Source organism: Drosophila hydei, unplaced genomic scaffold (assembly GCF_003285905.1).
Source record: "Drosophila hydei strain 15085-1641.00,03,60 unplaced genomic scaffold, DhydRS2 tig00000001-arrow-pilon, whole genome shotgun sequence".
Taxonomy (NCBI): Eukaryota; Metazoa; Arthropoda; class Insecta; order Diptera; family Drosophilidae; genus Drosophila; species Drosophila hydei.
In genome coordinates, this window is record NW_022045643.1 from 2980888 (window position 1) to 2994982 (window position 14095).

The 14095-nt window shown below is 43.8% G+C and overlaps 2 protein-coding genes across 4 annotated transcripts in view; one reads left to right on the forward strand and one right to left on the reverse strand.

Moving 5' to 3' along the window:
- Nucleotides 1-9674, reverse strand: part of LOC111592320 (bifunctional heparan sulfate N-deacetylase/N-sulfotransferase) — a 50534-nt gene extending 40860 nt beyond the window's left edge. The window contains exon 1 of the mRNA XM_023304439.2: nt 8782-9674. The gene's annotated coding sequence lies outside the window, so the exon portion shown is untranslated. The remainder of the gene's footprint in view (nt 1-8781) is intronic.
- Nucleotides 9675-9723: 49 nt separating this feature from the next.
- LOC111592319 (vacuolar protein sorting-associated protein 8 homolog) lies at nt 9724-14059 on the forward strand. Of its 3 annotated transcripts, none has more exons than XM_023304438.2 (5): nt 9724-9794; nt 9889-10009; nt 10068-11378; nt 11434-12288; nt 12352-14059. In XM_023304438.2, exons 2-5 carry the CDS (start codon nt 9917-9919, stop codon nt 13792-13794), a joined length of 3702 nt encoding a protein of 1233 aa, XP_023160206.2. In that variant the 5' UTR covers nt 9724-9794; nt 9889-9916; the 3' UTR covers nt 13795-14059. The 3 variants fall into 3 exon arrangements, with proteins under 3 accessions (XP_023160206.2, XP_023160205.2, XP_023160204.2); XM_023304437.2 differs by lacking the exon at nt 9724-9794 and having other exon boundaries at nt 9809-10009; nt 12352-13813; nt 13894-14059; XM_023304436.2 differs by lacking the exon at nt 9724-9794 and having other exon boundaries at nt 9809-10009.
- Nucleotides 14060-14095: the final 36 nt, after the last annotated feature.

The window sequence follows — 14095 nt, forward strand, 5'->3', positions numbered from 1 at the left end:
GTGTGTGTGTGCATCCTGTTTTGCTCGTCTGCTTGGTTGGACTGCTACTGCTGCTTTAGACGTAGCTTGTTTGTGCCGCCTTTGCTTTGGCAGCAAGCCGCATTCATTATGAAAGGCAAACAGGATGGTGGGCAGCAGGACGCAAGTAGCAGACGCCAGGGCCATCAATCTGTTAGACTCATGTTGGCCTGGCTTGACTCGCCTGACTTTGCCTCGCACTCGACTAACCGTTTTCGCACGTACCACACGCTAGATCAAAGGCAACATCAGCCGTGCAGCCGACGCCGCCTTCAGCCACTCGAGAGTTTGCCTGGGCAAAACAAAAGCTCTTGGCGCTGTCTCAAGCGTTATTTATTGTTAACGAAATAGCCGACGCCCTACGGGCCGCACGGGTCCTTGGCATAAGTCAAAGGCGGCGTTGCCAGACTTGCCAAAAAAAAAAACACCGACAACAAAAAATCCATAGCCAGCCATAATCATTTTAGGACCTAAGGGAACGCAAGCCAGGGGTTGGGTTACGTCTGGCAATTAATCAAACGCTAAACACCACAACACATTTTGTGGTTTTACAAGCATGTTAAATGCTCTTGTTGTTGCTGCTGCTTTTGATAGCAAATTAATGCCGTTAGACGCCTGTAATCTCATCCGGGCCTGGCCTGGCCTAGCCTGTCCTGCTCGGCCCTCACTTGTCTCGTTATTGTTTCAATTGTTTTGGCAGCCTGCCCGTTGACAACAAAACTAAATTAACACGCACACAGCCAATCGCCCATCTCTCTACTTTTCTCTCTCTTGCTCTCTATCCCGCTCTATCTCTGAATTTGGCACATTCGCTCCCTAGACGGGCAACAGGATGCTGGCCTACGTGCGTCTGTGTGAGCCAATTGAAAGCAGTCAAAGAGCAGCAGCCGGATTACAATCTATCAGCTGCAGCCTGCTCGGCGCACAAATTTTAGCCCGTGCAGTGAGTGGACATGGACATGGACATGGCCTCGTCCTGTTCCAGGCGCTTGTCCCTATCCTATGCGCCCTTTGCCTTCGCTTGGCTCAACATCTCGCCTGTCGCATTGCAGGCTCCAGTTCAAACGGTTTGTGTGTTAAATCGCTTTTTATTGTTGTGTACATTTTCGGTGTGTGAGCTGCGCTGCGATGTGTGTGTGTGAGTGTGTGTGTGTTTTCCAATGATTGGCATCGGTTTTGTGCTGTTCTCATTTGCATAACAATGCATGAGTGTGCGTGTGCATGGTTGTGTTCAGTGGGCAACTCTATTACACTTAAATTGCGTTTTAAAAAGGGAACGAATTCAATTGGGGTTTTCGGGAGTGAGGCTTTCATGTTACTGATAATGGCGGCAGCTGTAGGCGTGGCAAGCACTCACAGCCCTTAGGGGAATTGCGTAATTGAGGCGCACACATGGTGAACGATTGCGATCTCCTTGACACCTCAAATATGATTGCAATTAACAACGAGAATAAGTAAAAAAGGTGCGACAGCCAAATCTGATAGAACAGAGCGACATAAAATGCCATAAATAACTGTGAATAATGTTGGCAAATAAATCAGAGGCGTAGAGACTGCTAATAAAAAGATGAGATATGGCGCGGAAATCATAAAAACACAGATGGCATTTATAGATATTTCATTTGTTTTTGAATTCGTGCTAAAATATTGAAAATATGTAAAATTTCATGTATTGAAAGGCAATTGAGTAAGAGCTCAAAGAAGTCAGTTTTTTGACATCTGCCAAGCTGATATACAATTAAAAACATCTATCTCAATGCGCTCTATATGCAGTCATCCATCATTGCAGTCTGTTGGCTTCATTTCCTAACGATATCCGGAATGTTTGAAGCGTCCAGCAGATAATACGATATCTTTTTTTGCGTATATCCCGTCGCTGGCACCGGCAGCTTTCCAGTCCATTGATGGCCAACCAGGCCGGCGCAGCGTTTTACAAATTGACTTTATGGCGCACATACAGCCGCGGACAGGAGCACTCTCCTCCTCCTCCCCAACAAATGGGCGACAGCTTAACGCAAAGTTTGCAACAACTAAAATGGCGACACATAAATGAACAGTAAAATGCTTTGGCTAACGGTTGGGCAGGGGGCAGGGGGCAGGGGGCAGTGGGGAGGGAAGTTGGGAGTCCGGCTGACTGCACGTCACGCACACTTTATCCTTCATGGCTGCAAACGAAACGTTCGTTCGTTCAGTTGGATTGCGTTAAAGGCAAAAATCCGGATGCGGACACAAACGACAACTAAATGCGTGAAATGTCAGCGGACTGTGACACGCCCATTGCCCACTGTGCCCCCACCTCTCGTCGCACACTTGGCACACTTTTTGCGTATTGGGTGCATTGGCTTTTGCAGTGGGCCAGGTGCAATTCGAGCGAGCCACAACAACAAGCAGCCTGAACATTTGCAATTTGCAATTTGATTTTGCTACACCACCGCCACCCGCCGCCCTTTACTCAATTCCAATGCGTTTTCCAGCACTGAAAAATGTTGTAATTAAAAGCAAAAACAAAAGTTTTGTCAGCGTTTTTCTGGTCATTTTGTTAATTGATTTTTGCCTACAGTTTGCCAAGCGCTGCAGTGCCGCCAAAACTGTGCACTAATTTATAGCCAAGCCGCATACAGAGAACATAAATAAATAAATGCATAAATAAAATTGCACAGCGAACAGCAGCGGCAACACTAGCACCACCAGCACCACCAGCAGCACCACACAAAAATTCATAAACATAATAACCAAGGGTAGAGAGAGTGTGAGAGCTGCTGCTCGCTCTTAATGCTGATGTAGGGTATTTGGGGCGCTTAAGCGCCGGAACAAAGCAATCAGCTGCCCCCATGCGTGGCGTCTCCGCACACAGCATAAAACATAAATAATAAAAAAAAATAAAAAACACAAAAATTGTAAAATAAAGAAAAAAGTATAAAGAATATGTGTATGTACATATTTATGCAAAAAGCACGATAGCAACGCAGCAGCAGCAGCAGCTGAGGCAAAACTTTAGCCACGCCTCACGCACACACATAAACAATGCGACGGCTTAGCTGTGAACATTTATTTTATTTTTATGCCATTTCGTTTTGTTGCTTAAGCGCAGTGTACAAATTTTGTACACAGCAGCAGCAACACAAAGGCATGCACATGCCTTAAGAGCAACAACAGGGGGGTCTTAGCAAGGCGACCAAAGGAAAACTAGATGAAAAGACACAAGGGCCACAAAGGGGCGCAGGGAGCGCAGGGGGGCGGTGACACAGAGGGGAGGCTGGCCGCAAAGCAGCGCGTAAAAATCCGAGTGAAAAATGTGTGCGAAAAACGGCCAAACGGCCAAACTGGCGCATCCTGTGGCCAGCTGCGGTATGTGTAGAATCAACAGCAACAATAACAACGGAAATGAAAATAACAACAACATGCAGAAGACGAAGCACAGGAACAACAATTGCAGCAGCAAAGGCAGCTGGCAAAATCGTCAAAAAAAACGCTGCTAAAAGACTCGCCAGCATTTTAAATGTAACACAAACTGCACAGACGCGGGGCGGCAGGGTGGGCACCGTGAATCGGGCAGCTCGTATTCCAAGTGTGGCAGTAATTGAGAATGAAGATTACGAGCTAAACATAAAAGCTCATAATAGTAGCAAAGCAAAACGAACGGCAAAACACGCAGAAATGTTGAAAAAAAACATCGTAAACTGCGGCAATTTACTGTACAGCACGAACCAGTTCGCAATTGAACCAACGTCAGTTCTGTGAACCGATTACAATTTTGTAATACATAAAAAAACAAGACAAACAATAGAAAAAGAATTTACAGTGAAATGAGAACTAGTTCGCAACTAAACCAGCTTACAGCGTATAACATAAACGTGGGAATCGTGAACTGATTCAAAATCCTTTCAAGTAATTTTGAGTTATTTCAATTGGTGGTGAGATCGATTTGAGAATGTAATTAGTAGCTCCTCTTTTTGCAGCTACTGAACTAGTTCACTATTGAACACATAAAAATCCTATTGCTACTTCATTTAGCTAAATCTACTTCTATGTATATGCTGGCAGCATATCCAAAAAAAACTGAGTCATCTTCTTAATTTTTTCCATCCTCTTTCAAATCTCTGTTAACACTTGTTTAGCTGCAAAATAATTAGTTTGGAACGCAATTTTGCACTTTCGCCTGGCTTTCAGTCGGTCGCCTCTTTTTTGACAGCTTCCTGTCAGACGGTATCAGAAATGAGCGCAACCCATGACAGCTGGGACAACGGCAGCACGGCCACAACAAAGCAATTATTAGCACAGTCATTAGCAGCATACCCCATCGAGCACCAGCAGCGTGCACAACCACAGCCACTGCCCCAGCCACAGCACTGCACACAAAATGTGTGGCTCTGCTAATTAGCTGGTCGAAGAGCATAAAGCTTTTCGCGATTCGAATCGATGAAGGTACCCAAAATAAACCTATTTACAATACATACACAATACATAGTATATATATATATATATATACATATATATACTAAGTATATGAAGCTGCTGTGCTCTTAAGTCCTGCTAAAGCTTGTTGCGAAATGAAAAAACTTTGTATAAGAATATAGAGCGAGCTTGGTCTGTGTTGCATCAGTATTAAGCTCGAGGGGGCGTACGTAAATCCAGTTAATCGCTTTGCTTTAGCGCGTTTTGAATTAGACTGCAGAGGCACTCAGTGAACCCCACAACAACCCACAACGTCGCACCGTTTCCCGTTTCCCAGCCTGTGGCAGGTTCATGTCCTGGCGCTGCTTTTCATGCGGCTTATTTGGCATTTTGCCTTCTGTCTCGCCAGCAGATCATAATAAACAGAGCACAGCGCATAGGGCACAAACTCAAACTCGAACTCAAACAACGCTCAGCTCTTAGCTCTCAGCTCTCAGCTACTTCAGGCAGCGTATCAAAAAGAAGAAGACAGCGAACCAGTTTCTATGCCCCCGCTAACCACTTCCTCTCTAGCTGGATTGTCTGGGCGGGCAAATAGTGACTAAGCCGAATGCATTTTCTACTATGATGTGGCATAAAGGCCGCAGCAGCAGCAGGCAATTTCAGCTACTGTGCAACATAAGCCGCAGTAAAGAAGATTTCTTAGAGCGCAAGCCGGGCCAAGCAGCAGACAAAGGGAACAAAAGACAGACATATTAAAGATCATTATATGAAGTCCAAAGATCGCAATCAATTACCAGTTGATAATTTACTTTTGAATTGTACTCGGGCAGCTGGAAATAACTTTAACTGCAGCTCTTCAAATTCATTTCTAAGCAGCGCATGCCTTCGCATTTAATAGAATTTCTAATTAAAAATTATTATTTTACGATTATTTAATTACAAAAAAAAGAAAACAAAATTCAACAATAATTAAAATCCCAGTCAAGAATAATAAAAATATAGCAACTGAATGATCGTGACTGTCAAAAGTTGATAACGCTCAAAGATTAATATTCAGAACCTGTTTGGAAGGCGCAACATCTACCTCAAGCACTTCACAGCAAATAAATAATAATAATTAGCTTAAAGCAATAAACTTAACGCTCAAAACTGTGCGAGCTTAAGAATTTAGTAAACAAATGCAAAAGTTTTGCACTTTGAACTAAAAGTGCGAAACTTAAGAACTTTTCGACTGCTATATTCAAGACTTTTGATATTTATATAGATATATATACTCAGAAATTATACAGAATATAATATAATATAGATTTCAAAGAAAAACTAGACTGTGCTGTCTGTTTTACGTCTATGATATAATATAATAAATGAGAGCTGAAAAAGAAATCTAATTAAATTTGAAAATAAAATTTAATGTATAGAATTATTATATATATTTATATACTATACACACGTTTTCTAATGTTTTGCATATAAAAAGTCATTTAAGAAAGAACTTAAGAAATCTCACAATTTAGTCAATGATTTATAGATTTTAATAGAAATTTGTATATATTTAAAAATATTTGAAAAAAAAAATTTCAAATATAGCTATAAGCTTATGCGATCTTTGGGAACCACTCGTATAATCGTTCCAGCTAATCTGACTACCATTCAATTACATTCATATTTGTGTAGTTTAAGCTTATCTAAAAAAAAAACTGCAAAACAGAGCTTAATCAAATCGATGTAGAAAGAAAAAACTTTGCAAAAAATTTTATGATTAATTTGCTGCTGATTTGCGGTGTTCTAATCAGCGTATATAATTAGAAATGTTATCATATCGCAGACAGATACGCACCCGAAGGCAATTTTGGCACAAGTGCAGAAGCTCTAGCTCTTGCTGCAGCAGCAGCTGTAGCAGCTGTGGCGCCTCAACCTGAATGGGGTTTGGATATCAAGTGGGCGCTGTCAGGACAATATGTTGCCAGCTGTACAATGGGCCACTTAAGCGACAACAATAAAAAATCATTAGAATGCCAATGGCAGCCTGTGGCACAGGATGCACAGGACGCACAGGAAGTATGTATGCTAACCCTAAGCACAAGCTTGCAGCATGTTAAGCACACAAACACATCGAGAGGCGGAGAGCGGGGCACACGCCCACGTAGTCAAGCGGCTCGCCTGGGCACTTCATAAATCTACAAGGCGTATGAAATACGAGTATCCTGTGCTGAGTGCAATAGCCAATCATGTTGCATGCTCCAAGGACCAAGCGGCATGTAGAAGTTGCAAAACAAAAACTTTCTGACATTGTAACGAGCACTCTTTTCGTTCGAGCAGGAGCTGGAACAGCAGCAGTAGCAGCGGCACACAGGATATACACACAGGACACAAACACACAATGCACGATTGCCTTTGATTTATTAACAAGCCGTCGTTTATCATGTGGCCAACAATGGGTTAAGGCCTGAATTATAAGCACCAACAATTGCAAAATTTGTTCGACTGTAATCGTTGAATCAAAAACACATCTGCCCCCCTCCCTCCCCTACTACCACTCTCCTAGCCTAAACAAATCATCTAAAGATAAACAAAACATTAAGTTATGAGAGTCTCCGCGTGTGTGTGAAATTTATAGAATGGGGACGCAGCCAAGTTTATTGAAATTAAGATATTTTCCACAGACAAAAAAAAACAAAGATACAGAAAAGTTTTTCGATACTAAAAACTAACGGCATATGCTCATAATTCATGGCGGAAAATTTGTATATTTGTTTTTCATTCACTTTTACGGTCCCTTCTCCACAATATTTATGTGAATGCTGACCACGTTTTGGGAAAATATTGAAATCGGCATCATGAATCTAGAATCTACTATCTAGAATCTGAACCGGTCGACGGCGCATTCAGGCGTTAAATTTCCACGTGGGCGTTCAACACACGAACGCCAAGAGAAACCCAAAAACAAGTTGAAGGAGTTGCCGTTGCCGTTGACGTTGCCGTTGCCGTTGCCGTTGCCTTAGCCGTTTCCAAAGTTAACGTCGCAGTCGCCGCGTGGGTGCTCGAACACCAAAAGATAAAATGTTGACCAATAAATTTAGTGGCCATGAAAGACAGATGAAAAGCAAAGCCATAGCTAAAGGAGCACAAAGCGAAAGCACAATGATCAACACAGAAAGCCAAGCAACTAAAGCCAAACAAATGCAACGAATTCTAAATGCACTTCATAAAGGAAATCATCTAACAATGATCACAAGACTTTCAGCAATCAATTAATATAGCATTGTATATTTTATTGTATTTATAAATAGCAGTTATTGAAACTCAACTTTGGAAATTATTTCAAGGCAAATTTCTACTCTTGAAATGCTCAGTCTTTTAGCTAATTAAAAAATATAATTATCGATATTTTTGAACTATTGTGTGGACAAAGTAATGTTTGTAAAATATTCAATTTCTAAGAAACATTTATGGAAATGCAGTTCAATGTGGACGTTCATTAGTCCAAGCATTTGCTAATGCATTCAATATTTTGGGATAATTTACCAATTGTAATTCTGAATAAGTGACAAAAGATGAGCTATTCGACCTCCATATCAGTTTATGGTTTTTTATATATGGGAAGGCAGCCAAAGCTGTCGAATATGAACATTACTAAAGAACTAGTTTAATATTTTATGACAGTTTACAAATTGTAGTTCAAATTTAAGCTTTAAATAGAAGTAGAAATTAAAAAAAAAAATTAATTTCAAATAATCATTAATGGAAATATCTAGACAGACATTCAAACATTCAATTTCCCACTCATTCCACAATGTCCGACTTCAAATCAAGTACCGTTACAAATCAATTGAACAATTTATCATATGCAACATTTAAGTAGGGTACAAAAATGTGGAAAAACTAGCGCATACGACATATTAAAAAGGAAGATAAAAAGGGGTTACAGGGGAGTGGGGTACATGCGTCTCTGTGTGTGTGTGTGTAAAAATGCTCCAGAAATGTCATTAACGTGCTTTGCTTTTGATGTAGCCTTTGTTGCTGCTGCTGTTGTTGTTGTTATTGTGGTTGCTTATCTTGACAAACGTAAAACGACACTGCAAGAGCGAGCGTCTGCATTTTAGTGTGTGTAAGTGTGTGTGTGTGTTTGTACGTTTGGAAAATTACCTGCAAAGGCGCCGCTCTTGGCTCTTACTAATTGATAAGTTTCTATTTATGTGGAAGTCTCTTCCGCTCGCTAGTTAACTGTAATTAACTATGTAAATTTGACACTCGGGCGGCGCAACAAAGGCGAAATGTTACACACACGCACGCATGGCATACTTTTCACAGTTATTTTTGTATTTGCGTGCTAAAGAGTATGAACATAATTGGAGTTGTGCTTACCTGTCGCATCTATGTTTCAATCAATGCACGCACACACTCGCACATGCTGTTGCTGCTGCTGCTGCGCTGCTGCTGCTCTGCTCGCCTACGCATGCAGCAGAAACAAACACAAACGTGTTGCGCTCAGCTGGCCTTGCAGCGAATGAGCTGCACAAAACACACGGCGCAAAAAAGTTATCGTTCTGTTGTTGTTGCTGTTGCTGCTACTATGTATATTTGGCACGTGAAACGGCATCGGCATCGGTATGCGGCTGTTTTCTTGTTGTTGTTGCTGTTGCTGTTGTTGGCATTTTTCAAATTTTCGTTTACAATTGTGCCTTTTTATTTGCATTTGTTTACGTCACTGCACCCATACACATTCACAATAAACGACTGACGCGCGTACATTGGAGAGAGTAGTGCAAAAACACAAACAAACAGCAGCAACAAAGCAGACAACCGAATTACAAACAAACGCACACAAACAGCGAAATAAACAAATTTATTTATATTCGCATTAGGAATTATATTTGTAAGACCGATTAGTTCTATAGGTTCTGCAATTTATTTTACCAGCCTCTTTGTTTTCTTTTCGTATATTTTTATTTTTGTTTTTTTTTTTGTTTTTGGCTAAGCGCGACTCATGCAAAAATCGAAGTTTCCACGGCCGCTCGCAACGCGCGTTGTTGCTTCATGTTCCGGTTGGCCATTTACGCAATGATCACTTTCGTATTGACCGCGGGCGTCAATTATTATTGTTGCTTCACGCACATTTCTATTGTAAGTTATGCATTTAATTAATTTTAATGTTCAATCACGGGATTCCCGTGCGCGGTTGCGGATGCGACTAGCCACGATAAAGGTTAAAATGAAACTGATGAAATAGAGAGATGAAAGCAAAAAAAGACCTGCGACGCTGAACTAGTTCACAGCTGACTGCGAACTATCACTGCCAGAGTTGCAAAATGAACAACTATCGATACTTAACTACCGGCGATACATCTATCAACTTAACCTACAGTAGTCGGTTCATCGTAAGTATCGATAAAATGGTGGGCGTACAGACGTTCATTGATAAAAATTAAGATTAGAATTATAGATTGCTACAATAATATTGACAAATTTAAGGTAAAAAGCGAGAACGACCGTGTGCAGCATGGCTCAGTTGAAGGCTCCATCGCTGCAATCGCTGCTAGAATCAGATCGCGGCTCCACGGACAGTTTGCAACTTGATTTTGAGTTCGAAGGCGTAAGTAGAAAATAAAAACAATGTCAGTGTCAATTTGATTATGAACTTTGACATTTAGCTGGACGATGTCGAGTTTGCCATACCACCCACCGACTTGCCCACTCTCGAAACGGTGCTCAGCGAATTCGAGGCAGACTCCGACGTGGCATCAGAGCTTGGAATGCCGGTGCCGAGAGCAACGCCAACGCCCTCGATTGGCGAGGATTGCGGCGTACGCGGTGATGGACGAGGCGGCAGTAGTTCTGGCTCCATAATGCGATATACCCTGCTCCATGGAATCTCCGCCCAACTAACTTCCGCTGCTGAGCGTGTCAATGCTGGGGCAGCCAGCGCCTGTGCCGTCGCAGCTTACATAGCTGTAGGTACCTCGCACGGTCACTTACTCAACTTCGATGTGACCCAAACGCTACGCTGGGCTCACCAGGACAAGCATGGCCAAGGAGCCGTTTCTAGTCTAGCTTTCAATGCCGATTCCACACGCCTACTAGCGGGATTTGCACGTGGCTTGGTCGCCATGCTGGACACCCAAACGGGCGATGTGCTACGCGAACTGTTCGATGTGATAACGCCCAACAGCGGAGTGCTGCATGTCAAGTGGACATCACGCTCCTCACTGGCGCTCTGCGCGGATGCTGGCGGCTCTGTGTGGTCTTTGAGCTTTACACGTAAATTAGGCATCAGGGGCTGCAGCTCACGCTGTTTGTTCTCTGGCGCGCGTGGCGAGGTTTGCGCCGTAGAGCCGCTTATCATGGACGCTCATGGACGGCATGAACTGGACCAGTACTGCATAGTGGCCTTGGCTACGCTCTCTAAATACTTTATAGTCACAGTGCGTCCACGTCTGCGTGTTATCAAGTTCCATGCGCTGCAGGGACCAGCTGATTGCTTACCTCTGCTGGCGTGGCATCTGGTGCTTATACAAGCGGCTGACACAACTCGCTCTGTGGATCCTGTCATAGTCGTTGGTCGTGGCAATCAACTCTTCTTTCATCAGCTCTTTGTAGCCAATGGACGCATAACTTTGCTCTATCTACGGCATGTCCAGCTGCATAGCAGCCTCCTCTCCGCCCACTGGCTGGGTCCAAAGTGTGTTGCATCATTGGACACCTCGGAGATATTGCATTTGGTGGATGTGCGCTCCAGTCGGGAGCTGGAGTGCATGGACATGGCGAATGCTGGTCTGGTTTACGGCTCGGCACAATTTAAAGGTTTGGCCACTGGCGGCAACGTTTCACCCGCCTTTGCCTTGGCCGGCACTAACGCATGCTATAACTCTGTGGTGTCTCGGGGCACGCAGCTCTATGTGCTCGGTGCGCGTTCGCTCCATATCATTGGTGTACGCACCTGGTCAGAGCGCATTAGTTATTTGGTAAATATGAAATCTGGTCTAAATATAAAATTGACTTATTCTACTCAATTTTTAGGTGAAAAACCATCGCTGGCAGGAGGCGTGTCAGCTGGCCTTGGATGGGTATGTCGCCTCTGTGGAACGACCACGCAAACGCGCCCAGGCCAAGGAGCGCATAATAATGCTGTTCAAGGAGTACATAGCCAATTCAGCACGTGCGCCCGATTATTGCCTTGGCGCTATTGTCAATTGCCTGATAACCATTGGTGAACTGGATCTGTTGTGGACGCAACTGTGGGAACGGCTGCACAACAACACGGAGCTCTTCTTGCAGCACATCTCTGAGCACATTGAACAGGAGACCATACACAGTGTTAATCCAGTCATATCGCAGGCTCTTGTGGACTACTGGCTGCAACATTCGCCTGCCAAATTGGAGCAGTTGATTTTAAAGTTAGACTGGATGTGCTTGGACTTGAATCAGGTGTTGAAAGCAGTCAGGAAGCATCAGCTCTACCGTGCGCAACTCTATCTTAATGCTTGCGCTTTGAATGATTACACAACGGCGTTGACGGAGTTGTTACCCCCATTGCGGCCGGATCAAACGGATCTAGGCAACTGTCTATTAGTTTATATATCCAGCTGCTTGGCCGGACGGCGTTTTCCAAGCGGCGATATACCAGAGGACCAGGTGCAGCAGGTCAAGAATGATGTATTGCGCTGCCTCACCTCCCAGCACTCGAGTGCCAGCCCCGTTGATGAACTGCCCTATCCATATCTGCGCGCTCTACTAAAATTCGATACGCGCGAAACTTTAAATGTCATCTCGTTGGCTTTCCAGGAGCGCGAGTTCAGCAACGAGCTGGGCTACTCTCATCGCAAACGTATCATATATCTGCTACTCGAAATTATGACGCCCGAAAATGCGACGGTGAGTGCCAAAAGAGCATTTTATCATCATGATATTTTGTCTTAATTTGAACTCCTTTTGCAGTGGGCGGAAATTGGTTGCTTGCTGAACTTTATAGCACAGCAGATATCGACACAGTGCCTGCCTCGTGATAAGCAACTACTGGAACGTGTGCTCAGCTACCTGGCACAAGAGAACATTGCCAATGAGAGTGCGCGACAGCATTCAGAGCGAGAGAGCGCTTGGCACGAGCTGCTCTCCAGCAATTGCCTTGCAGACATCAGCAGCGATGAGGAACAGTTGGAACTGGCACAACGAGCACACTGCTACTATGTTGTAGAGTATTTGTTGGAGAAGTTGCAGCGGTACGACAACATGCTCGATTGTCTCATACACAATTCGGCGCGACATGAAACGATGTTTGCCTATATGGAACGTCATGTGGGCAACAGCGAGCGCTTGATCTATGCGCAGCTGCGGGACCATCTGGGAGAACTGCTGGAGATTAATGCTACGGAAACGACGCGTCTTATTGCATTGCATTATCCAGGCAAGATTAGTGAACTGGTGGAGCTGCTTAGTAAAAAGAAGCCACTGCTGTTTCGTCTGCTGCAGTGCCTCAATGACAGACACTGCGAATTGCTGCCAACGCAAATGGAGCTGCTACTCGAACTGTACTGTAATTTGGAAGAAGCTGATGTCGTGATTGAATTTTTACGCACCAGCGCGGGCTATCGCCTAAATAAAGCCATAGACATTGTGGAACGGCATCAGCTGAAACGAGCCGTCATCTACCTGTACGAGCAGCAGGAGTGCTATGCGAAAGCCTTTGATCTATCCATGGAACTGTTGCACGCTGCCGACGTGGACGCTGCTGAAAAGGAAGCTAAGCAAATTGCAGAGCTACTGGCGCGCTCGGCCCAGACATTACCTGAGAAGCAGTTGGAGCACTGTTGGTTTACCTTGTTGCAGTATATACTGCCACAGCAGGAGCTGCAGTCGATCACCAAGTCCATGCTGCACGAGGCTTCGCAGCACATTGATCTTCACAATCTGGTGCAGCTAATCATGAACACACATAATGTATCCAGCAGCTTTGGTGACATAAAGGACCTGTTGATGAGTATGCTGATTAGTTCACGCCAGGAGACGGAAGCGCTACGCCAGGCCGCCGATATACTCTGCCAGAATCTTCACACAGAGTTCGCCGAGCAGCGGCATATGGCTCGTCGCGGTCTCTGGGTGACCAGCATGCGATGTCTCATTTGCCGCCAGCGCTTATACGACCAGACCCAGGTCCTTGTAATGGGTCCATGTGGACATGCGCTCCACGAACGTTGTTGGAATGAAGCAACACCGCTTCAGCAATGTCCACGCTGTGAAGAACCGCTGCCGTTCGAACAGGATTCCGTGCATCAGTTGTCAATTGTACGCTTGCCATGTCCCAGTCAGCATTTACTAAAAAGCTCTAATACTATGGAACTGGGCTCGCTACAGCTAAAGGCGCCGCCACGACGTTTCTGCTAGGCATAGCGTACCAATGCGTGTATGTAAATTCCTAATATATTTATGTATATTCCATATTTATATATTGCCATTGAATGTAATTATCGTACCTCTAATTAGTTCTGTTTGTGTAAGTGTAAATGCAGCGTCAAGTATTATGGATAAATGTCCCGAAAGTTTCTGTTCCAGATGTTCTGTGTATAAACTAGCATCGATAATGCTTAAATGCTCAATGTGTTGTCAACAATTCAGTCTATAAATATATCTTATTCACTTAAATAAACAATTGTTAAATACTAATCAACTTAATAAAAGATGTCAC

Bases quoted from the DNA above. Each gene is read 5' to 3' on its own strand.
- LOC111592319 (XM_023304438.2), top strand. From the start codon at position 9,917: ATGGCTCAGTTGAAGGCTCCATCGCTGCAATCGCTGCTAGAATCAGAT. The intron at 10,010-10,067 runs GTAAGTAGAAAA...TTTGACATTTAG, and splicing joins TTGATTTTGAGTTCGAAGGC to CTGGACGATGTCGAGTTTGC. The intron at 11,379-11,433 runs GTAAATATGAAA...CTCAATTTTTAG, and splicing joins CAGAGCGCATTAGTTATTTG to GTGAAAAACCATCGCTGGCA.